The sequence below is a fragment of the Entelurus aequoreus genome, linkage group LG06, assembly GCF_033978785.1.
Source record: "Entelurus aequoreus isolate RoL-2023_Sb linkage group LG06, RoL_Eaeq_v1.1, whole genome shotgun sequence".
Lineage (NCBI taxonomy): Eukaryota > Metazoa > Chordata > Actinopteri > Syngnathiformes > Syngnathidae > Entelurus > Entelurus aequoreus.
In genome coordinates, this window is record NC_084736.1 from 30675973 (window position 1) to 30702193 (window position 26221).

The 26221-nt window shown below is 37.2% G+C and overlaps 1 protein-coding gene across 3 annotated transcripts in view; it reads right to left on the reverse strand.

Annotated features, from left to right (window-relative positions):
* The window catches only part of atf7ip2 (activating transcription factor 7 interacting protein 2), a 43218-nt gene that overhangs the window by 14191 nt on the left and 2806 nt on the right, over window positions 1–26221 (reverse strand). Inside the window, exons 4-12 of one of the 3 annotated variants that reach the window (XM_062049465.1) lie at window positions 22917–22982; window positions 22805–22833; window positions 22691–22722; window positions 22573–22619; window positions 18644–18689; window positions 18483–18541; window positions 13721–13783; window positions 13465–13652; window positions 7166–8493 (exon numbers count right to left, since the gene is read on the reverse strand). In XM_062049465.1, the coding sequence (XP_061905449.1) occupies window positions 8283–8493; window positions 13465–13652; window positions 13721–13783; window positions 18483–18541; window positions 18644–18689; window positions 22573–22619; window positions 22691–22722; window positions 22805–22833; window positions 22917–22982 (741 nt within the window). In that variant the 3' untranslated portion in view covers window positions 7166–8282. Of the gene's footprint in view, window positions 1–7165; window positions 8494–13464; window positions 13653–13720; window positions 13784–18482; window positions 18542–18643; window positions 18690–22572; window positions 22620–22690; window positions 22723–22804; window positions 22834–22916; window positions 22983–26221 lie in introns of those variants that run through there. The other 2 variants (XM_062049463.1, XM_062049464.1) reach the window with 2 other exon arrangements.

Genomic DNA, 26221 nt, shown 5'->3' on the forward strand with positions numbered 1-26221 from the left:
CACAGTTCATGACGTCTCGTCCTTGTAAATACTGGACAGACTTCTTATCTTGCAGACATTTATTTCCATTTAGTTTTATTCTCTACATGTAATTATACATGCTCCAGTGTCACATAGAAATTTGCTTTCTTTGTTATTTATTTAAATTATTATTTCTGGTTTACTTGCTGTCTGTTTACTTAAGTTCTCATAACTTAGTATGTCCTCTGATTAGAATTTGTTTAACGCTGCTCTACGTTTTGTTATGACTGGAGCGCTGAGTGTGGCGACTTTTGTCTGTACTTCTTCCTCACCTCCTTTCTGAATGCGTTTCGGCTTTTATTTATTTATTTTTGTCTTTGCCTTGTAATTGTTTGTGTCCGTTTGTTCCATTTCTGTGAATATCTTTTTATTTCATCAGCTAACAGTGGTTTCAGTTTACTGAAGCCCCAACTGCTGACCAAACCTGTGACTCAGACTCCATGATTCACACAGGTGTGACTATAAACGTTGACAATATATGATTAATACCAGTTGCACAGATAAAAGTTAAAAAAGTTTTAGAATATAAATTTACATTTTATTTTATCGTGATTATTCTTAAAATAATTAAAATGTCAATATATTTAAATAATCAATTTACCTTTATTAAATTTAAATTTTATTTTATTGAATTTACTTATTTAACTTTATTTAATGTATTTGCTATATAAATATTAATTGAAAGCTACAATGTGTTCTAATCTATGATGTGTGTGCGCGTGTGTGTTTGTCTTAACTCCCACACAGGAACTGGATGGATCAGCAGAGCATCAAGGCTGTACAAAACAGTATACTAAACACATAAAAATAATGAATAATTAATCAAACAATGCTTCAATGTCCCACAATCCAAATTTATTTATTGATATTTGAATGTTTATTTATTCATACACATCTTTTATTTTACTGAAATTAGCAAACACAAACTGCCAGTGCACTCTCCAGACAGAGAACAGCTGTTCTATTTCATTTAGTAATGCCAAGCTAAATGCTAACCTAGCCTTACTAGGCCTCAGTAAGTTAATTTTTGCTAATTTAGCTCAATACTAAACTAACCCAATGCTAATCTAATTTATGATAAACTATGCTGTGCTATGCTAACAGTGACACACCTCTCCGGCCCACGGAGCAGCACGTCACACAGCCTCGTCACACGCCCTCGTCACACCGACACACCGCTTATCTCAAAATGTCTCCTAACAGAGCTTCCTCTTCTTCTTACTGCGTCACACGCGCACAAAAAATCAACAACGAGCGAGCCTTTTTTTTTTTTTTTTCAAAATCTCAGACACTTTTTACAAAACTATAATATCGCACAGTCACAATTACACCCACAGTTAAACGGGTGGAATCACCAGCACAGTTAAAAACAACCTCAACAGTCAACTATTTTTCTCACCCAGAAGCACATCTGTATTATATCAAACCTTAATTATAATAAACAACATTTATCATTCACTCTGAGCTGGACGAAATGGCTCGGCAGAGGGAAGTCTGGGCTTCCCTGCTTAGGCTGCTGCCCCAGCGACTCAACCTCAGATAAGCGGAAGAAGATGAATGGATAGCTGGATCATTCACTCATATGATTTCCGAGCATAAACTGTGTCTATCTTCTCATAAACACACACATTAATAAAGCAAAACATGTTCTAGACCAGGGGTGGGCAATTAATTTTTACCGGGGGCCGCATGAGCAACCTGAGCACTGCTGGGGGGCCACACTGACAATATTTCAATTAAATTTTGCTCAAATTATTTTTGATATACCGTAAGATAGATAATAATAATAATAATATTTTCATTTAACCTAACTTATCTTTATACAAAAGCAGATGGCTTTTGATGGTTTTATTTTTAACACTTTCTTACACAACACTTCCTGATGTATATTACAATACAAAAATTTCAATTTCTGTCACTTTATCCTGCATCCTCTTTGTTGTAAAACCTTTATTTAACCAGATAAGAAAACATTGTGAACGTAGCACGCCTGTAAGGTGATTGGCGAAGAAGGAGGAAGCGTTGCTGTTGCGGAAATGAGGAGTGAGGATTGGTTTTCCTTTTGGAAAGAACGAGATAAGTTGAGCTGTGTTAGTATAGCATGCTCAATAAAAGTTTAAAAAGTGCATCAGACTTGGTGTGCACTTCTTCTGGACGCTACAATTGATGTCAGAAGTGGGATGAAATGCCTCCCAGTTCGCCTTGCATCAAACCTGGGAGTCTTCATTGAGGGCGGAATTCCCCCCGTGGCAAGCAGCGTGGCTGCACCTGTAAACTCTCTCTCTCTCTCTCTCTCTCTCTCTCTCTCTCTCTCTCTCTCTCTCTCTCTCTCTCTCTCTCTCTCTCTCTCTCTCTCTCTCTCTCTCTCTCTCTCTCTCTCTCTCTCTCTCTCTCTCTCTCTCTCTCTCTCTCTCTCTCTCTCTCTCTCTCTCTCTCTCTCTCTCTCTCTCTCTCTCTCTCTCTCTCTCTCTCTCTCTCTCTCTCTCTCTCTCTCTCTCTCTCTCTCTCTCTCTCTCTCTCTTTGCGGCGAGCTCCTCACGTGGCACGTACCTCCCGATGACGTAGCACACAAACAGTGCAGTATGCGCAAAGTTTTACTTCTGCACCAATTGTAGCGTCCAGAAGAGTGCACATCAAGTCTGACGCTCTTTTTAAACTTTTATTGAGCATGCTATACTAACACAGCTCAACATATCTCGTTCCTTCCACACGCACGTCTACTCACTCCTCATTTACGCAACTCAAGAAGACAACATCTACTTCAGCAGGTCGTTACACTATATTCTTTAAACACAGCAACGTGTGTACCACAAATAAGCACACAGCTTTACCTTTACTTGTCTTGTTGAAAACACGCCATTCGTCATCAACTTTTCTCTTTTTAGTCGCTGTGCGCCTTCCTCACAGGACATACGCACAATAACACTTTTCAAAATAAAAGCAGCACAGTTGTATTGCACGCACGACAAAGATGTTTTTTTAAATTTATTTTGTAATTTGAGATTGCCGCTGCGCGCACGAGCATACGTCCACACGGAAGTAATACAAATAACGCTTTTCAAAACAAAAGCAGCACCGTTGTATTGCACACTCGAAATAGATGCTTTTTAAAATTTATTTTGTAATTTATAATTGGCCTCACGCGGGCCGGACAGGGACGTACAAAGGGCCGGATTCGGCCCGCGGGCCGCACAATGCCCAGGTCTGTTCTAGACCAAAAATCACTTCATATTCTCTACTGCTCACTAGTGTTACCATATCTGAGCTACTGTGTAGAAATATGGGGAAATAACTACAAAAGTACACTTCATTCACTAACGGTGTTACAAAAAAGATCAGTTAGAATAATACATAATGTTGGATATGGAGAACATACAAACCCTTTATTTATTGAATCAAAAACACTGAAATTTCATGACATAGTGAATTTGCAAACAGCTAAAATTATGCACAAAGCAAACTATAACCTGCTACCCAAGAATATACAACAATTCTTCTCAAAAAAGAGGAGAAATATAATCTTAGAGAAAAACGTAATTTAAAACATTTGTATGCACGTACAACACTTAAGACCTTCAGTATATCAGTATGTGGAATTAAATTATGGAATGGATTAAGCAAAGCAATCAAACAATGTACTAATATGATCCACTTCAAGAAACTCTTCAAACTTAAAGTGTTTACAAAGTACAAAGAAGAAGAACCATGACAAACATTCTCAATTTATTTCATCCATCCATTCATTCATTCTTAAAGTAATCTTACTTATCTCATCATATGAAATATGACTTACTTCACCAATTATTATTATTAAATTATTACTATTATTTATTTTTTTATTTTATTGTGATTACTTATGGAGTTTATTGTGAATAAATTGTGAACAGGAAGTGAACAAAAAGTTTTAGCAACTGTTATGTAAAGAAAAGGGGTAGGATTAAATAAGCTCTGCTTCTTCCTACTCCTTTTCGAACATGTTGAAAAGAGAAACTGGAAATTGTGATGTATCATGTTGTATGCTTGCATGTTCGAAATAAACTCAAACTCAAACATTCACCAATATACACGCACATTAACAAAACACAACCCATCCCTATGTCCGGACAAATATAAACAATTATGCACGCATGCTTTTTGTGGAACGGCCGTCTCATAACACGAACACAGGTCCCTTCTTACTCATAAAACTATGATTAACCCGTCCAGCGGAGCAGACCCTGTGTTTCCTCCCTGACCAATCACGGAAACAGCCTAAAAGCACCATAGAGTCACTGGTAATCACCCAACAACTCTACAGTCATCATGTTTGGTCAGTTCCATACAGTTTCACCAAGTTTCACCAAAGCTCTACCGTTTGGAGCCCGATCTCCAACAGTCTAACTGCAGCCCACTAATCAGAACGTCGTGACAAATATCAGCTCAGTCGATCTCCTTTACCGGAGTCCCTGAAAAGGTCACTTAAAATGAGGCCTTTCTACCGCTGCAGTTCCACAAAGACAGATGTGTCGCACATTCACAAACGTAACATTTTTTTCTTTATAGTCGAATGTACCACCAGTTAGTTAAACCTGCCTTTACTTTAGCTGTATCCAACGTTACTAATCTGATGTACTTGCAGAAGAAGACCCCCTCTACCGACAACGCCAGAGGGGGGAAGAGGTTAAAAAAATGTATTTGCCTCAAATCGTTTGTGCTTAACACTCCAAACCACCACAATTCTATTAACAATTCCCCTTATTGTTAAAACAAGAAATCACAAGTTTTCAAACAAACACACAGACAACACAATCACATATAAAACAACCCAATCCAACCATAACATACCCCATTCCAGGTTGTTTTTGGAGAACCTGGCTAGACCTATCTTTTATCAAAAACAGGTTCAGCATTTAGTCTTACCAGTCCCGACCATCTCCAGACAGATAGATTTTACACATTAAGCTAAATTGCTTACCTTTAGATGCGCACGTGCAAACCTCTGTCTGCCTGAAAGAGAGACCGGGAGCGGATGTCAACCTGCAGCGTTCTAGACCATCTTGTTCGTGACGCCAATTTTATGTGGTGGATGGTCCGAATCTTAAACAGCAACAAAAGTGAATTTAGTACAAAAGTTTTATTTACCCATAATCAAAAAGTACAAAGTTGGATTGAATTGCCCATGCAAACAGACAACGTCCTCCGGAGGATTTGGATGAATCGAGAATCATGCGAATCACCCATAGGCTTGGTCACTTGGCCATTTATCTGTTTTCCTCATGCGTCAAGGTCCCGTTGTTTTGAACCAGCTCATTCTGCAAACTCATTGAATCCTTTAGCCATAACAAACAATCAAAACATTTTGTAGAATGGTCAGACCGACCACTCGTTCAACTATAACCCACATATGGTCCTTCAATAGTTCAGAATAGGAAAAAAAGAAATGAGCAGACATTCTTAAGGCTTTTCGACAGACTTTCTTTTCGGACTTCGACAGACACAAAATATGGTTCAAAAGGTCAGAAATTCCACTACAAGGGAGTCAAATTCTAGATTAGGATTTTTGTTTTTCCAAGCGAGCAGACATTACAATGGCTTGTCTGTTCTATTCGTCCATGCTGGCTGCTCTCATATCCAATTTTACCATTTCAACAAGCTTTTCCATGATGAGATCCATCTTGCGATCCAGTTCAGAAATCGCCACAGTCTGTGATCCCACAGCCCGACCCAAGCCTTCCATTGAGACAAACAGCCTTTGGGCTCCTTGAGTGGCTTCCATCGTCTTACGAATTTGACGATACACCAGAGCAATGCCAAACCCAATCAGCAGAAGCCCCGCGATCACGGTTCCAAATAGATAGATGTCTTCCACATCCTCGATGGAAAGGACTGAGAGGCACATCATTCTCCATTTCTCCCAGGAATTTCTCACGTACCCTGCAGCAATGGTTCCATCAGGGCAGCCAGGCTCCCCAGAACCTCTTTTCCTCGTCGAAAAGATTTATATATTCACATATATATGTGACATATATATGTGTATATGTACATATATACGTGTACATATATACGTGTATATATACATTTATATATGTATATATACATCCATCCAACCATCCATTTTCTGCCGCTTGTCCCGTTCGGGGTCGCTGGAGCCTATCTCACCTGCATTCGGGCGTAAGGCGGGGTACACCCTGGACAAGTCGCCACCTCATCGCAGGGCCAACACAGATAGACAGACAACATTCACACTCACATTTACACACTAGGGCCAATTTAGTGTTGCCAATCAACATATCCCCAGGTGCATGTTTTTGGAGGTGGGAGGAAGCCGGTGTACCCGGAGGGAACCCACGCAGTCACGGGGAGAACATGCAAACTCCACACAGAAATATATTGTATTGTGAGGCAGATGCAGTAACCCCTCTTCACCGTGCTGCATATACACACATGCATATGTATATACACATATATACGTGTATTTATACACACATATATATATATATATACACTACTGTTCAAAAGTTTGGGGTCACATTGAAATGTCCTTATTTTTGAAGGAAAAGCACTGTACTTTTCAATGAAGATAACTTTAAACTAGGCTTAACTTTAAAGAAATACACTATATACATTGCTAATGTGGTAAATGACTATTCTAGCTGCAAATGTCTGGTTTTTGGTGCAATATCTACATAGGTGTATAGAGGCCCATTTCCAGCAACTATCACTCCAGTGTTCTAATGGTACAATGTGTTTGCTCATTGACTCAGAAGGCTAATTGATGATTAGAAAACCCTTGTGCAATCATGTTCACACATCTGAAAGCAGTTTAGCTCGTTACAGAAGCTACAAAACTGACCTTCCTTTGAGCAGATTGAGTTTCTGGAGCATCACATTTGTGGGGTCTATTAAACGCTCAAAATGGCCAGAAAAAGAGAACTTTCATCTGAAACTCGACAATCTATTCTTGTCTTAGAAATGAAGGCTATTCCACAAAATTGTTTGGGTGACCCCAAACTTTTGAACGGTAGTGTACATATACACATATACAGTTGTGCTCATAAGTTTATGAGCACAATACTCCTGGGAGAATTTATGATTTCTTGGCCATTCTTAAGAGAATATGAATGATGACACAAAAAACTTTCTTCCACTCATGCTTAATGGTTGTGTAAAGCTATTTATTGGCAAACAACTGTGTTTACTCTTTGTAAATCAAAATGACTAAAGAAAGTACCCAAATGACCCTGATCAAAAGTTTACATACCCTAGTGACTTTGATCTGATAACATGCACAAAAGTTGACACAAACAGGTTTGATCTGCGAGAAAAGGTAATTGAACTGCATAAACAGAAAAGGGTTATAAAAAGATATCCAAAGAATTGAGAATGCCAATCAGCAGTGTTCAAATGCTGATTAAGAAGTAGAAAATGAGGGATTCAGGTAGACCAGCAAAGATTTCAGCCACTACTGCCAGGAAAATTGTTCGAGATGCAAAGAAAAATCCACAAATAACTTCGGCTGAAATGCAGGACTCTCTGAAAAATTGTGGTGTGGCTGTTTCAAGATGCACAATAAGGAGGCACTTGAAGAAAAATGGGCTGCATGGTCGAGTCGCCAAAAAGTTCAATTTTGGTCTCATCACTCCAAATTACTTTGTTCCAGAAGTTTTGAGGCTTGTCTCTGTGCTGTTTGGCGTAATGTAAGCGGGATACTTTGTGTAATTTGCGCAGAAATGGCTTTCTTCTGGCGACTCGACCATGCAGCCCATTTTTCTTCAAGTGCCTCCTTATTATAAAATACAGTGTTTTAAAATGAATTCTGTAAAAAGTCAGCGTAAAAGAAAATAGTGTATAAAAAATTTTGTGTGAAAAAATACACTGCAGAAATATTAGTTGCTTCAAGACTCAAGACTTACCTCCATGGATCCAGTTTCAGATTTGCGTCCTTCCTAAATTACCGGAAGTGGGTCTTGAGTTTTTTTGAGATTTCTGCACTGAATTTTTTTACACCAAATGTGTATGCTCTGAATTTTAATTCACTGAATTCTTATTGTCAGCAAAATCTCATGTAAAAAAATTTAAAAAATCAGTTCACAAAATCTAAAGGCAAAAATTCAGTTCCATAAATTCAGTGTCTGTAACGAAGCCAGAAATTAACCTCCACCCCTGGACAACATTATATTAACATACAAAACAAACACATTCTGTTTTAATTACAAATACTGTTCCAAGGGAAACATTACACACAGTAAAAACTTCCTTTAATTCAACAAGCACTTGGGGTTTTATTCCGGTATGACATGAGAAACCACGTCACTGTAGGGTCCGTAGCGGCCGTAAATGTCTTTGCCCACCACAGCAACACACAGCCGGTGCCCGGACCTGTACTTTGTGATGGCAACACACATGGGCAGACTTTTAGCAACCACCGTGCCCAACTTTTTCCACGCCGGGAAGACTTGGCTTCCTTTGACCTTTTCCGACGTTATGAAGATACTAGAATGCGCAGAGAGACGGAGACAAATATACAAAGCAGACGTCAGAAAGTGTGTATTTCCAAACGTCATTAACTCAAACAGGCATGTTAAGTTGGACATTTTAAACAAAACTAAATATATCATATAGTGTGGCATGCAGCTATTTTTTTCATGACAATCATAAAAAAGTCAAATAAAAGAGCAAACAGGTGAAATGTAACAAGAAAAAGTTGCAATGTTGACTATAATACCCAATAATTTTAGTCAGATTTTTTTTTAAACTGTCATTGCTCAAAAAATAAAAATAAAATAAAATCAATGTTGTTATGAATTATTGACCTATTTAGGGCTCTAATTACTTTACATCAAATATTCCACTTTGAAATATTTTTCAGGGGGGGGAAATATCGCATATTTTGTGTGTTTGCTATTAAAAAAAAACTGACAAAAAGGGATTAAAAAGGGCATAAACCAAAACATGAAAAAAAAACAAAAAAAAAACGTATAATTGCCAGATAGATCTGAAGTTCATCTAGAGATTTGAGCGTTGAAAGTACAAAAGTGGAAACAAATGTATGACTTATTGTTACCACTTTTATGAGTGGGGCACTTATCGATACCCAAGATTTTTTGGTATGATTTTTTTTAAACTGTCATTGCTCCAAAAATACTAATAAAACTAAAAATCAATATTGTTATGAATTATTGACCTATTTAGGGCTCCAATTACTTTACATCAAATATTCCACTTTTAAATATTTTTTCGGGGGAAAAATATTGTATGCAAACAAAAACATGAAAAAAAATTACAAAAACGTTTAAATACCAGATAGATCTGAAGTTGATCGAGAGATTTGAGAGTTGAAAGTAAAAATTAAAATACAATAATTACAATTAATAATACATTAAAATCAATGTTGTTATGAATTATTGACCAATTTAGGACTCCAATTAGTTTACATAAAATATTCCACTTTGAAATATTTTTTCAGGGGGGGGATATATTGCATATTTTGTGTGTTTGCTGTAAAAAAAAAAAAAAAAACCTGGCAAAAAGGGAATAAAAAAGGGCATAAAACCAAAACATGTAAAAAGAAAAACCAGATAGATCTGAAGTTGATCTAGAGATTTAAGCGTTGAAAGTAAAAAAGTTTAAAAAAAATGTATGTGTGGAGAGAGGTGTGGCCAGCACGCCTGCAGGAGCAAAGGTCACAGCCTCTGTCTGTGGTGCTGAGGACGAGCACCATCGGATTGGGGGCGGGGCATGTGCTGACGGCGAGACACAGCTGACAGGTGATTAGATTTCCCAGGTGGTACGTGTTAATCTAATCATCTGTTGTCTTTAACAGTAGGCGGCCGAGAGCAGGAGGGGAGAGAGGAAACGGACGTGACTGAAAAGTCACGTTCTGCTGGAGAAAGACTTTGACAAAAATCTATGCACATTAAAACTTTGTTAAAACTGCACGCTTGGCTCCTGTGTCGTGTCTACAGTGGAACTGCTAGGAAGCAACTTCTACAGTATTGCTTAGTTTGACCACTTTTATGAGTGGGGCCCTTATGGATACCCAATCATTTTAGTGTTGTTGTTTTTAAACACTCGATGCTCAAAAAATATTAATAAATTAAAATCAATGTTGTAATGAATTATTAACCTATTTAGGGCTCCAATTACTTTACATCAAATATTCCACTTTGAAATATTTTTTGGGGGAGGATAATATTGCATATTGTGTGTGATTTCCGTAAAAAAAATTGACAAAAAGGGCATAAAACCAAAACATGGAAAAAAAAAACTTATACTCACCAGATGGATCAGAAGTTGATATTTGAGCGTTGAAAGTAAAAAAGTAAAATAAAAATGTATGGCTTATTTTTACCACTTTTATGAGTGTGGGTGTGAAAGGACAAGATCACGGGTACAAGCGGCCGAAATGAGTTTCCTCCGCCGGGTGGCGGGGCTCTCCCTTAGAGATAGGGTGAGAAGCTCTGCCATCCGGGAGGAGCTCAAAGTAAAGCCGCTGCTCCTCCACATCGAGAGGAGCCAGATGAGGTTGTTCGGGCATCTGGTCAGGATGCCACCCGAACGCCTCCCTAGGGAGGTGTTTAGGGCACGTCCAACCCGTAGGAGGCCACGGGGAAGACCCAGGACACGTTGGGAAAACTATGTCTCCCGGCTGGCCTGGGAACGCCTCGGGATCCCCCGGGAAGAGCTGGACGAAGTGGCTGGGGAGAGGAAAGTCTGGGCTTCCCTGCTTAGGTTGCTGCCCCCGCGACCCGACCTCGGATAAGCGGAAGAAGGTGGATGGATGGATGGATGAGTGGGGGCTTTATGGATACCCAAAAAATTTTGTGGGATTTTTTAAAAACTGTCATTGCTCAAAAAATACTAATAAATTAAAATCAATGCTGTTATGAATTATTGACTTATTTAGGGCTCCAATTAGTTTACATAAAATATTCCACTTTAAAATATTTTTTCGTGGGTGGGGGGACACGACAATATTGCATATTTTGTGTGTTTTCCATAAAAAAAATTGACAAAGGGGCATAAAACTAAAACATAGAAGAAAAAAAAACTTATAATCACTAGATAGTTGATCTAGAGCAGGGGTGCCCATTATGTCGATCGTGAGCTACCGGTTGATCGCGGAGGGTGTGTCAGTCGATCGCCAACCAGGCATTAAAAAAATAGACCTGAACATTTGTGATCATCAATCTTCACTATGACGTCACTTCCATCACTTGATTGACATTCACGCACCTGAAGGTCTTATGAAATGACCGACAGGAAGGCAAAAAACACTTTTTATTTCAACAGACTCTCACGCCGTACCTGCTGTCAAAACCCTAAAGACTGACAGCACAGTTCCTGTCTTCACAATAAAAGCGCTGCTTCATCCTGCCTGCGCTAACAAAATAAGAGTCTCAGTAAGCCAGAACGCACACAAGCTAGCAAGCTACGGAGTGTGCCGCCAATGTATTTCTTGTAAAATGTATACAAACGAGTATGGAAGCTGGACAAATAAGATGCCAAAAACCGACCACTTCCATGTGGTGTTGGACAAAAAGGAGGACTTTTTTTCTCCTCCATTTGAAAATGCGGACGTTATCATCACTACTGTCTGATTCCAATCAATGCAAGTCATCAGAATCAGGTAATACACCAACTTATATTCTTGTCTTCATGAAAGAAAGGAATCTATATGTGTTAAACATGCTTGTATCATCATTAAACACTTTTAACTTGTTAACAAAAATGTATCTTTCATAAATATATAAATATAAATTATATACATAAATGAGGTAGATCCCCTCCACTTGGTCAATTAAAAAGTAGCTCGCCTGCAGAAAAAGTGTGGGCACCCCTGATTTAGAGATTTGAGCGTTTAAAGTAAAAAAAAATAAAAAATGCATGAATTATTTCTAACATCCAAGAATTTTAGTCTGTCATTACTCAAAAAATAATAAAAAATTAAAATCAATATTGTTATGAATTATTGACTTATGTAGGGTTCCAATTACTTTACATCAAATATTGCACTTTGAAATATTTTTTCAGGGGAAAATATTGTATGAGAACAAAACATTAAAAAAATTACAAAAACACCAGATAGATCTGAAGTTGATCTAGAGATTTGAGCATTGAAAGTAAAAAAAAAGTATGGCTTGTTTTTACTTCTTTTATTAATGGGGGCCCTTATGGATACCCAAGAATTTTAGTGGGATTTTTTTTTAAACTGTCATTGCTCAAAAAATACTAATAAATTAAAATCAATGTTATTATGAATTATTGACTTATTTAGGGCTCCAATTACTTTACATCAAATATTCCACTTTGAAATATTTTTTCAGGGGGGGAAATATTGCATATTTTGTGTTTGCTGTAAAAAAAAAATAAAAAAAATATGACAAAAAGGGAATAAAAAAGGGCATAAAACCAAAACATGTAAAATGAAAAACCTTACAGTTGCCAGATAGATCTGAAGTTGATCTACAGATTTAAGCGTTGAGTCAAGTAAAAAAGTAAAAAAACAATGTATGAATTGTTTTTACTACTTTTATGAGTGAGGCCCTTATGGATACCCAATAATTTTAGTGGTTTTTTTTTTTTAAACTGTCATTGCTCAAAAAATACTCAAATCAATGTTGTTATGAATTATTGACCTATTTAGGGCTCCAATTACTTTACAACAAATATTCCACTTTGAAATATTTTTTCGGGGGAAAAATATTGTATTAAAAACAAAAACATGAAAAAAAAATTACAAAAATGTATGAACACCAGATAGATCTGAGGCTGATCGAGAGATTTGAGCGTTGAAAGTAAAAAAAATATATATTTTTTAAAAAATGTATAACTTATTTTTAACACTTTTATGAGTGGCGGCCATTACGGATACCCAATAATTTTAGTGGGATTTTTTTCAAACTGTTATTGTTATGAATTATTGACCTATTTAGGGCTCTAATTAGTTTACATCAAATATTCCACTTTGAAATATTTTTATACATGACTTCATAAAACTACTGCACTCATTTGTATAACATTCTATTGTATTGTTTCAAACAATATTCATGATATATTAGTTTTCTGTTGAAAAAGTTAAAGTGTTAAAATGTAACATGCCTAACATGAATAAAATAAAAATGTTTTGGAGGGGCCAAGCACCCATTAAATTATTTTCATTAATTTCAAGGGTCGACCTTGATTTGAGATGCAAGTATTTTGAGTTAAGAGCTCTGTCACAGAACCAATTACGCCGGTATTTGAGGTACTATTGATTTTTTTCAGTATGTACTAATGTATAAAAGATTGGTAGTAGTGATGTGCCTAAGGATACTGAAGTATCGATGCATGAGCGATACTGTGTCACTTTAAGAAAATCTTTTTGTGGCAATTTCTTTGTTAAAAAAGGAGATTGGATGTCTGAAAAGGACATCCATGAAATTGATTTGACTGCGCAATGCCATGTTTGTTTACTTTTCTGACCTGTAGCTCTCCATGGGTGGCGGAGAGGCGTCCTCCTCGTCAAGGTTCCACATCACTGACAGGGTGGCAGGGTGCTTGATGAGCGCCAAGTGGACCTTGACCTTCTCAGGGATGTTGTAGGATGCCGCCTCCATGTTCAGCACGGAGGGGAAAGCGTTCAAAGGCAGGGGAGGGTACGGAGGCTCGTCCTGCAGTTGGGGGGGTGGAGAACCGAACATGGGTGGAGGAGATAATACATTTTTATTTAGCGCCTTACCTGCTGTGCGGGAGCTTGTTGGACGCCGCTGATGTTGGGCTGCGAAGGATGCTCTTCCGGCATCTGGGAACATTGTCACATAGGTCATATTGAAAAGTGTTGTTTAAATATCGGGATCTACAACTACATTTATTGTAGTAGTTTTATTGTGCACATGTTAAAAACAAAGCGAAAGAAACAATAAGAAGGAAAACATCTTAAAAAAATATCATATAGGTACAGAAATAGAATTAACTGTTTCACAATTAAAACAATACATAATAGTTTATTTTTTATTGACTGCTCTTATTGCAATATAATATCACTAATCTTTTACTCACTTAAAAATACTATTTATAAATTATATAATATCATTTGATATATAAAATATTTACCGTAATTTCCGGACTATAAGCCGCACCTGACTATAAGCCGCACCAGCTAAATTTAGGGGAAAATACAGATTGCTCCATATATAAGCCGCACCCGACTATAAGCCGCAGGGTTTTGATGTGTAATTAGCGTAGTATATAGGGGTTCCTGCTACCACGGAAGGGATTGTCGGGACAGAGATGACTGTTTGGGAACGCAAAGCGTCCCATTTATTAACAATAAATCTTTCAATCATTCAATCAAACTTTCACATCTTTGACGTGGCGAACAGCATTCGTGCAGAGTACAAATAATACAACGGTGCAAAGTAATACAAAGTGCTCGCCTGTACGTTATCAAAATAACCAGCCTACCGGTATATGAAAAGTCAGTCTTTAATCATTGTGTCGTCATCTTCCTCCTGCGTACTAAAACCACCGAAATCCTCTCCGTCGGTGTCGGAGAAGAACAGGCCGTAAATAAGCCGCACCCTTGTATAAGCCGCAGGGACCAGAACGAGGGGAAAAAGTAGCGGCTTATAGTCCGGAAATTACGGTACTCACTCGCTAATAAAAAGGATAAACAGACACGTTTGTGTTTGTATTCCTTATTTGTATCAACATTTTAGCTTTTTTCATTACGTTATATCTTTTTGCTCTATTTTTGATGCTTTTTTGTTTCACTTAATTTCTGCAATGTGCCATAAAACAGAGTTGCGTTCAGTGGGCTTGTGGTGGCGGAGCTGCGCTCTCACTCGCACGGCGAATACTTATATACTGAACAAGTGAAACTTATTTACTCCCACATCTTATTAATAAATCACATACCTAGCTTTCTTATCATTATTATTATATACAATGATTAATTTACAAACGTACAGTACATACGTACAATATACTGTACACATGTATTTAGGCTAGTACTAAGTGATAAACAAGTAAATATGTCCCCAAACAATTATAATCAAATATTAATAACGATAATGATGATTACAGTGATCTGTATGTAGCCTTTAAGTATATAAAACAAACAATACTGTTATTATTCTTTAAAAATGGTGGCAGTGGGACGTCATCATGTCATTTGTAATGAAATATGCTAATAAAAAGGATAGACACGTTTTTGTGTTTGTATTTTTTATTTGTATCAACATAAGTTGACCTCTATTTTTAAATTGTTGGTGCCTTTTTGCTTTACTTTTTATTTATCCAATGTACCGGTAACATAAAACAGAGGTGCGTTCAGTGAGCTTGTGGTGGCGGAGATGCGCTCTCACGGCGAATACTTATATACTGAAGAAGTGAAACATATTTACTCCCACCCTTTATTAATACATCACATACCTAGCTTTATTATCATTATTATTATATACAATGATGAATTTACTGCTCTTATTGCAATATATTATCACTAATCTTTTACCCAATTTGGCACAAACGTACAGTACATACGTACAATACACTGTACACATATACAAACCCCGTTTCCATATGAGTTGGGAAATTGTGTTAGATGTAAATATAAACGGAATACAATGATTTGCAAATCCTTTTCAACCCATATTCAATTGAATGCACTACAAAGACAAGATATTTGATGTTCAAACTCAAATAATAATAATTAACTTAGAATTTCATGGCTGCAACACGTGCCAAAGTAGTTGGGAAAGGGCATGTTCATCACTGTGTTACATGGCCTTTCCTTTTAACAACACTCAGTAAACGTTTGGGAACTGAGGAGACACATTTTTTAAGCTTCTCAGGTGGAATTCTTTCCCATTCTTGCTTGATGTACAGCTTAAGTTGTTCAACAGTCCGGGGTCTCCGTTGTGGTATTTTAGGCTTCATAATGCGCCACACATTTTCAATGGGAGACAGGTCTGGACAACAGGCAGGCCAGTCTAGTACCTGCACTCTTTTACTATGAAGCCACGTTGATGTAAGCGTCCATGGTAACGTTGCTTGGATGGCAACATATGTTGCTCCAAAATCTGTATGTACCTTTCAGCATTAATGGCGCCTTCACAGATGTGTAAGTTACCCATGTCTTGGGCACTAATACATACCATCACAGATGCTGGTTTTTCAGCTTTGCGACTAGAACAATCCGGATGCTTCTTTTCCTCTTTGTTTCGGAGGACACGACGTCCACAGTTTCCAAAAACAATTTGAAATGTGGACTCGTCAGACCACAGAACACTTTTCCACTTTGTATCAGTCCATCTTAGATGAGCTCGGGCCCAGCGAAGCCGACGGCGTTTCTGGGTGTTGTTGCTTAACGGTTTTCGCCTTGCATAGGAGAGTTTTAACTTGCACTTACAGATGTAGCGACCAACTGTAGTTACTGACAGTGGGTTTATGAAGTGTTCCTGAGCCCATGTGGTGATATCCTTTACACACTGATGTCGCTTGTTGATGCAGTACAGCCTGAGGGATCGAAGGTCACAGGCTTAGCTGCTTATGTGGAGTGATTTCTCCAGATTCTCTGAACCCTTTGATGATATTACGGACCGTAGATGGTGAAATTCCTAAATTCCTTGCAATAGCTGGTTGAGAAAGGTTTTTCTTAAATTGTTCAACAATTTGCTCACGCATTTGTTGACAAAGTGGTGACCCTCGCCCCATCCTTGTTTGTGAATGACTGAGCATTTCATGGAATCTACTTTTATACCCAATCATGGCAACCACCTGTTCCCAATTTGCCTGTTCACCTGTGGGATGTTCCAAATAAGTGTTTGAAGAGCATTCCTCAACTTTATCAGTATTTATTGCCACCTTTCCCAACTTCTTTGTCACGTGTTGCTGGCATCAAATTCTTTTATCAGTTTGAACATCAAATATGTTGTCTTTGTAGCATATTCAACTGAATATGGGTTGAAAATGATATGCAAATCATTGTATTCCGTTTATATTTACATCTAACACAATTTCCCAACTCATATGGAAACAGGGTTTGTACATAGGCACATACATACAAGAACTTAGTGAAAACAATGAAATAAGTATCCAAACAATTAGAATACAAAAATAATGATAATGACAATAATAATAATGTAAACACCTTGTGATTGTTAAGAGACCCTCATTTTTGAAGATATTGAAAAACATTGAAAAAAGAACAGCAGTGATTTATAACCTCTTAGTATATCAAAGCAAACAACACTGCTTATAAATATGATCATGAATAATAATAATGAACTACTTTACATTCTAAAAAGAACAGCAGTGGTGTGTAGCCTTTAATGATATAAAACAAGCAGAATTGTTATTAATATTTTTTCAAAATGGTGGCAGTGTGACACCATTGTGTCATTTGTAATGAGATATGGTAATAAAAAGGATAAACAGACACATGTTTGTGTTTTTATTCCTTATTCGTATCAACATTTTTGCTTTTTCCATTAAGTTATGTCTTTTTGCTCTATTTTTACATTTTTTATGCTTTGTTGTTCCACTTTATTCCTGCAATGTGCCATAAAACAGAGGTGCGTTCCGTGGGCTTGTGGTGGCGAAACTGCACTTTCACTCGCAAGGCGAATACTTATATACTAAAGAAGTGAAACATATTTACTCCCACCCTTTATTAATATATAACATAGCTAGCTTTCTTATCATTATTATTATATACAATGATTAATTTACTGCTCTTATTGCAATAAATTATCACTAATCTTTTACTCACTTTGGCACAAACGTACAGCGCCTCTTTCAAGCACACTCACACACACGGCCCCTCTACTTACCCCAATCACTTTTCTCTCTCTTTCGGTCTCCTCTGTAAGGTACAGCTCTGTACTGTAAGCAAATTTGACTTTATATGCCAACTGAACATATTTTATCTACACTATTTGAATTCATGATTTTTCATTTAAGTTTTTAATTTGAATTGTGATTATTTTATTTTTAATGTTGCCTTTGAATTTTCTGTAAACCACTTTGAATTGCCGTGTTTACGAATAGTAAACTTCTTGAAATGTTTTGTATAGTAACAATATGGTATTAAGTTATATTATGGTTGTTAAAGTTAAGGATTGTTGTGGTTTCTGATTGTGAGGGCACTAAAGGGACTTCGTCGGTGCGTACACGTGTTGGCAAAGCAGCGCATACAGGACTGTTTGGCTTGTTGTCGTTTTAGATTGTTAATAAAGAGATAGTTGATCCACCTCTTTGTTATGTTTGTTTGATTCACTGTGCTGTATATCACTTGATATTGTGTTTAAAGTGTACAAACCTTAATTAAAATATGGACTTTTGTCAATGCTGGACCTCATTATTCATAATTACATTCTTTCTTATGGAGACATGTGCTTCCCTATACGGACTTTTTCGATTTAAGCCCCAATTAAGTTCGTAAACGGAGGTTCCGCTGCACATTTATGTGTGCTATGCTTTGACAGGTGCATGTAACCTACCTGGCGCTGAGGAGGAGGAGACGCAGCCTTACACAGGTTTTCTAATGCGCTCATCACTGCTGGATTAGTAGGCAGAAGGAGGGGTCAGAAAAAAGGTGGTAAAACCAAACATGGTCACATGTATTTTTACTTTGTCTTATACAAAATTTAAAAAAACATACCAGTATTTCCTGCTTGTATTCTCTTTAAAGAAGATGTGGTGGATTCCTAAACAAAAGGAGAGGATTGAAGAGTTAACTTTTGTCCGAGTCCGAGCAAATTGTCATGAGCAGTTTCAAAACTGTGGGTGTGTCTTCGACTCGATATCGCCACCAACGTCGATACTGTGAGACAAAGCAACCTCCTGCTAGCTGGCTAATGTTAAAACGAACACCTGAAGACATTTTTTTTTTTAATAAAAGTTGACGGATTCAGCCAAAGTATATTTTCTTTTACCTACCATTATACTATATACATCCGGCTGTGGTTACCATGGTAATGTCACAAAGATTTTTTTTAGGCATATTCTATGTTTTTGAGCCTAATGAAGCATTTTCAAGCATAAAAATGGCTAATTGGACTAATATCAATACTACGTTAGTATTGATGAGCCCAAACCAATCAGAGTGCGCTGTTCAATATCTTGGCCACTGATTGGCTCAGTTCTGGCAGCATTATCAGGAGTGTGTAAAGGTGACTATATGGGTGTTATTTTATGTCTAAAGGGCTCGAATATTGTTAAAAATTTATTTTTGAAGGCCGTAAACAGGTTGTTATGCTCTAATAGGGTTGCCATACATCATATGATATCAATATGATACCGACGACAGAGCTTATGATACTGTATTTTCGTCATATTGTAATAATGCATGTTGATGACGCATTCTATCTGTGTCCTAATCGATTCACATCCGAATCGAGATTCTTATTCAAACCTGATTCTAAAATTATTCATAATTTTCAAATATCGATTACAAAAAAAATATATATATATATACACAGTAAGTATATTTATATATCTATAACTATATACATATATATGTATACATATATGTATATATCTATAACTATAACTAATATATATATATATATATATATATATATATATATATATGGTATATATATATATACACAGTATATATTATATACAGTATATATATACACACACAGTCATGGTCAAACGTTTACATACACTTGTAAAGAACATAATATCATGGCTGTTTTGAGTTTCCAATAATTTCTACAACTCTTGTTTTTTTGTGATAGAGTGATTGGAGCACATACTTGTTGGTCACAAAAAACATTCATGAAGTTTGGTTCTTTTATGAATTTATTATGGGTGTGTGACCAAATATGTGACCAAATCTGCTGGGTCAAAAGTATACATACAGGAATGTTAATATTTGCTTACATGTCCCTTGGCAAGTTTCACTGCAATAAGGCGCTTTTGGTAGCCATCCACAAGCTTCTGGCAAGCTTCTGGTTTTATTTTTGACCACTCCTCTTGACAAAATTGGTGCAGCTCAGCTAAATGTGTTGGTTTTCTGACATGGACTTGTTTCTTCAGCATGGTCCACATGTTTAAGTCAGGACTTTGGGAAGGCCATTCTAAAACCTTAATTCTAGCCTGATTTAGCCATTCCTTTACCACTTTTGACGTGTGTTTGGGGTCATTGTCCTGTTGGAACACCCAACTGCACCCAAGACCAAACCTCCGGGCTAATGATTTTAGGTTGTCCTGAAGAATTTGGAGGTAATCCTCCTTTTGCATTGTCCCATTTAAAGCACCATATGTGCTCCAATCACTCTATCACAAAAAAATAAGAGTTGTAAAAATGATTGGAAACTCAAGACAGCCATGACATTATGTTCTTTACAAGTGGATGTAAACTCTGATCACGACTGTATATATATTCTTTTTTTTTTTTTTTTTTTTAAATAACGTTTAGGCCATCTCCATTCAACTAGAATACGTTTTTTTTAACCTATAACCTGTTTTGAAAAAGTTTCATCATAACTATTATACCAAATAACACATTGCAAGAAGCAGTTTGTAATGAGAATCAATTCAGAGTCGAGATTCAACTCTGAATCGAATTGTCACCTAAGGAAAGAATCATTGGGTGCCCTAGTATGCACACCCCTACCAAAGACCGAACCAACGCTTCTGATTCACTAATCCTCACCTCCATGAAACTGAGTTTCTCACAAGTCTCGTTATCACTGGGGGATGAGGCCTAGCTGAACATGCTACACTACTAGGAATGTCACTGTATGAAAATTTAGTATCACGATTATTGTGTCCCAAATTATCACGGTTATCATTATTATCGCGGTATTTTTACATGTGCTCAAAATTTTCAAAAGGTACTTTCACTGAACTTAACCAAGTTTTATTAAAAAATAAACAACACATTCAAAATGACTTTCTTTGTAGAAGAAACATTATTGTAGATAAGAACACTGTATTACACTTACCTCATGGAAAGAAGACTAACTAAACAAGTGTGTAGTATAATGGCAGAAACAATACAACAACATAAATAAAAATAACAAAATTTGAAATTTATGCAAAATGGCACCTTATGGATATAGGATATACCGGTAAACAATTAAAACAAATATAAGAATTTTGCAAAACGGCACTTGATGGCCATAAGACATAACTGCCCTTTTTGTCCATATAGATAAAAATAGTATTCATACAAACACTTGTCTTACACATAGGGCCGTGCGATTAAGGCCAAAATAATAATCACGATCATTCATTATGTTAAGTAAAACAATGTTATGTTGGGGTGTGGATGCGACGCCATCATGTAATTTGTAAGGTCTAATATATAGAGATAAACTGTATCTATATATTTAAAGACAAATATCTGTGTTTCTGTTCATTAGTAGTAACAACATGTCAGCTTTTTCTTATTACATGATGCCTTTATCTCTATTTTCACATTTTGATAGTGTGGAGAATGCATATATGTTTAAGAGTTCTTTCTTTATTCATAGTCATGTTTGTAGCAGCTAGTACTTTCCCATTGTATATTCTGTATACCAGTATCTCTTTGTCTACATAGATCTGTTTAGTGTTTTAGACTTTGGAATGTGAAGAAGATACATTCCCCTCCTTGCCTTATCAGTGTTGGGGGAAAGGGGGGGGGGGGGCATCCCTTTCTGGGGGGGACTGCTTTCCTTTTGAAGAAGTAGTTTTTTTCCGTTGGGATGTTAGACCATCCCGAGATGATGGTATGACTGTATTGGTCTGGGCTGCTTCTCCTGAAGCTTCAGTAAAACTTGATAATATTCCTATTCTGTCTTGATGGTCCTTCTTACTCAGCATATATGTATGTCATCGAAAGAATTTGGGATTGACCAGTGACTTTAATTCCCTGGGAGGAAAAGCTGGTCAGATACAACAATAGAGAGAGGTATTTTTTAAGTAATGCACAGTACAGTGTGTCTACATAGACATGTACTCAATGTATGTATATGTACATGCTATATTGGGACAGATCTATTAAAAGTTTGAGCAGAAATCGTCATATAAGAATTAACTATACAGCATAAAACATTAACATGCAATGTAAAAAATACATGGTGTTTACTTTTCGATATCAATATAAAAAACACAGCAGTTTGGCTCATGAAGATGAAGTCTAATAAACAAGCTTTGTTTTTCTCCAACAACACCATGTGATTCAGTACAACAGTTTGGCCAACAAAAATAAACGGCTGTGATACCTCTCACATCAAATACACAATCTTCAAACCTCAGTGTGCTGATACTTCCAACCGATTTTTGCAATGTGTCATTTGTTGAATAATTATGACTTTTTTCAAAACAGTTACAGGTTAGAAAAAACTCCCTCTTGTTGCTTGAAGATGGCCTAAAAACCTTTTTGAAATGTACTCTTACGAAAAATAATAATATAGTTTCGATTTTTTTTTTTTATAACAAATGTTTGAAAATGTTGAATTGATTTAGAATCAGGATGAATAAAAATTGCGATTCGGATGTGAATTGGTTTTTTTTCTTCCGTTTTACCCACTAACCACTTCTTTAATAAACCCACAACAATTGCACTGGAGAAAAATAATAAACAAGACTTACCATGATTTCAATGAGATAGTTTGTCTTTTTCTTTCTTTTATCTATTGCTAGTCATAAAGAGTCCACAAATGAGTATCAAACAAAAATCCAGCGATAGTGATGAATATTATAATCTTACTTTCTGGCATGCTGTTATCGTCAGAGTCTATGCTGCGGAGCAGAACGTGACATTGTTTCAGGAACAAGTTACAAGCATATTAGCGCCACATTGACCTTGCTGAAGTCGACTTACTTGATGATTTCAGAATCCTTCACAGAGCGCTGAAAGTATGACAAGTCGCAGGTTAGTTTTACATAAATGATATATTAAGGTGGACTGGCATGGAAATCAGGAGTTTCCTGACCTTTTTCTTTGTTTCCGCCGCGGCAAGAGCTGCTTTTGCTCTCCTTTTAATAGTCTCAATGCGTGCCTGCGGAACAAAACAAGAATCCGTAGAGGCGAGTGTGTTTGTTGTGTGAGTTTAAAATAAATAAACATGTCTGATGTGTCACTATTATCGTATTTTCCAGACCATAGGGCGCACCGGATTATAAGGCGCACTGCCGATGAGCGGGTCTAGTCAGGTATATTTTCATACAAAAGGCGCACCAGATTATAAGGCGCATTGAAGCGGTCATATTATTATTTTATTTTTTTCTAAATTGTAAACACTTCCTTGTGGTCTACATAACATGTGATGGTGGTTCTTTGGTCAAAATGTTGCATAGATGATGTTTTACAGATCATGTTCAAGCCGCTTTCTGACAGTCGCTTCCGGATGCGCTGTTTTGTGGGCTGTCTTATCTATGTGGCTCACCTTCGACATCGTCTTCTCTCCGTCATCTTTGTTGTAGCGGTGTAGCGTGCAACGACGGGAGTGGAAGAAGTGTCAAAAGATGGAGCTAACTGTTTTAATGACATTCAGACTTTACTTCAATCAATAACGGAGCAGCATCTCCTCATCAGTGGCTCACTAGCAATAACAACGCCGCAAATGTGTCCCGTGAAAAAACGTCCGACCAGAACTCTCTAATAACTAAAGTTCCTTGGGTGAATAATGTAAACTCACTACATCGGTATGTTTTAGCACTTTCATGGCAAGTTTACTGACAGATATAAGTAACAACTTTACACTACTTTATATTAGAAATGGCAACAGCGGAGGATGAATGTCCCATAACAAAAAGATAGAGAAAAAGAAGAAGCTTATCGACTACGGTGTCGGAACGAACTACAAAAGCGGATGCGCGCAAACTTTCAGGACTACAGATCTGCAGGTACCAGAAGGTAAGAAAAGTTGCTTTTGCATAATATTGCCAAACAAAACGCCTGATAATATGTCTTACCTTATACACACACCATAATAATACTTGTATGTTGAAGCACAGTACAATCCATCAAGCGGTGCGGCTTCAAAGCTTACCAAAGTCATACTAAAACATTTTGATAGATTTTTGAGTGGCTGTGTGTAATGTTCTATATTTTCAATGGAACATATAAAATGCTGGTGTTGTTTACTTGAGTCATATTGCAGTCTACACGCATCTCTTGTGTGACTGCCATCTACTGGTCACACTTATCATTTCACCATGTACCAAATAAAAAACAGCTTCAAGGTCGGTAAGCACAACCAAAATTATTCCGTACATTAGGCGCACTGTCGAGTTTTGAGAAAATGAAAGGATTTTAAGTGCGCCTTATATTCCGAAAAATATGGTAACTGAAATAAACAAACCAGGTTTCTGCAGGTATCATCAAATCTAAATTAGTGCTTTTTAATGGCATTTATAAAAAACTGGATGCCCTCGCCCTACTGCAAATGGATGTTATGTATAGCAGAAAGCATACAATTATGTGTATGGACAACATTGTAAGCATTTGACAATGATCAATTTAAATAGTTGAAGAGTGCACATTAACTGTGGCCAAATTAAGCACTTGTGATGTGCGGAACGATACCGAAATACCAATACCAAATTTTTACACTCTAATATTGATGCTCAAACCAAAATATCGATACTTTTGATACTGTAGTTGTTTCAGATTATGTTTAGCATTATCACAGTGTAAAGTAACTAAATCATTGAGACCTTGTCTAAAAGAAAAAAGTAATGGTGGGAAAAAATGTATAAACCGTATTTTCCTGGCTATAAGGTGCACTTAAAATATTTGTTTTCTCTCAAAACTCGACAGTGCGCCTTATAACCCGGTGCGCCTAATGTACGAAATAATTCTGGTTTTGCTTACCGACCTTGAAGCAATTTTATTTGGTACATGGTGTAATGATAAGTGTGACCAGTAGATGGCAGTCAAACAAAAGAGCTACGTGTAGACTGCACTATGATGGCAATATGACTCAACTAAACAACACCAACAATTTATATGTTCCATTGAAAATATAGAAAATTACACACGGCACTCAAAAATCTATCAAAATGTTTTAGTACGACTTTGGTAAGCTATGAAGCCGCACCGCTTGATGGATTGTACTGTGCTTCAACATACGAGTATTATTATGGTGTGTGTATTAAGGTAAAACATATTATCTGTTTCGCAATATTATGCAAAAGCAACTTTTCTTACTTTCTGGTACCTGCTGATCTGTATTTGGGATCTGCATAAATCTTCAGAAATTGTGCGGATCCGCCGTTGTAGTCCGTGCCGACACCGTAGTCGATAAGCTTCTTCTTTTTCTCTATCTTCTTGTTATGGGACATTCATCCTCCGCTGTTGCCATTTCTGATATAAAGTAGTGTAAAGTTCTTACTAATATCTGTCAGTAATCTCGCCATGAAAGTGCTAAAACAGGCCGGTGTCGTGAGTTTACATTATTCACCCAAGGAACTTTAGTTATTAGAGAGTTCCAGTCGGACGTAATTTCACGGGATGGTTGTTGTTTCCGGATGAGGAGATGCTGCTCCGTGATTGATTGAAATAAAGTCTGAATGTCATTAAAACAGTTAGCTCCATCTTTTGACACTTCTTCCACTCCTGTCCTTGCACGCTACACCGCTACAACAAAGATGGCTGGGAGAAGACGCTGCCGAAGGTGAGCCAAGTAAATAAGACCGCCCACAAAACGGAGCTTCCGGAAGCGACTGTCAGAAAGCGGCTTGAAGATTATCTGTAATACATAATCTATGCAACATTTTGACCAAAAAACCACCAATATATGTTATGTAGACCACAGGGAAGTGTTTTACATTTAGAAAAAAATAATAATAATATGACTCCTTTAATGCGCCCTATAATCCAAAATATGAAAAAGATCAAAAATAGACCATTCATCGGTGCGCCCCATCCATCCATCCATTTTCTACCGCTTGTCCCTTTTGGGGTCGCTGGGGGTGCTGGAGCCTATCTCAGCTGCATTCGGGCGGAAAGCGGTGTGCACCCTGGACAAGTCACCACCTCATCACAGGGCCAACACAGATAGACAGACAACATTCACACTCACATTCACACACTAGGGCCAATTTAGTGTTGCCAATCAACATATCCCCAGGTGCATGTTTTTGGCGGTGGGAGGAAGCCGGAGCACCCGGAGGGAACCCACGCAGTCACGGGGAGAACATGCAAACTCCACACAGAAAGATCTAGAGCCCAGGATTTTTTTTTTTGATTGAGTCTTTTATTTGTAGATTGCACAGTACAGTACATATTCTGTAC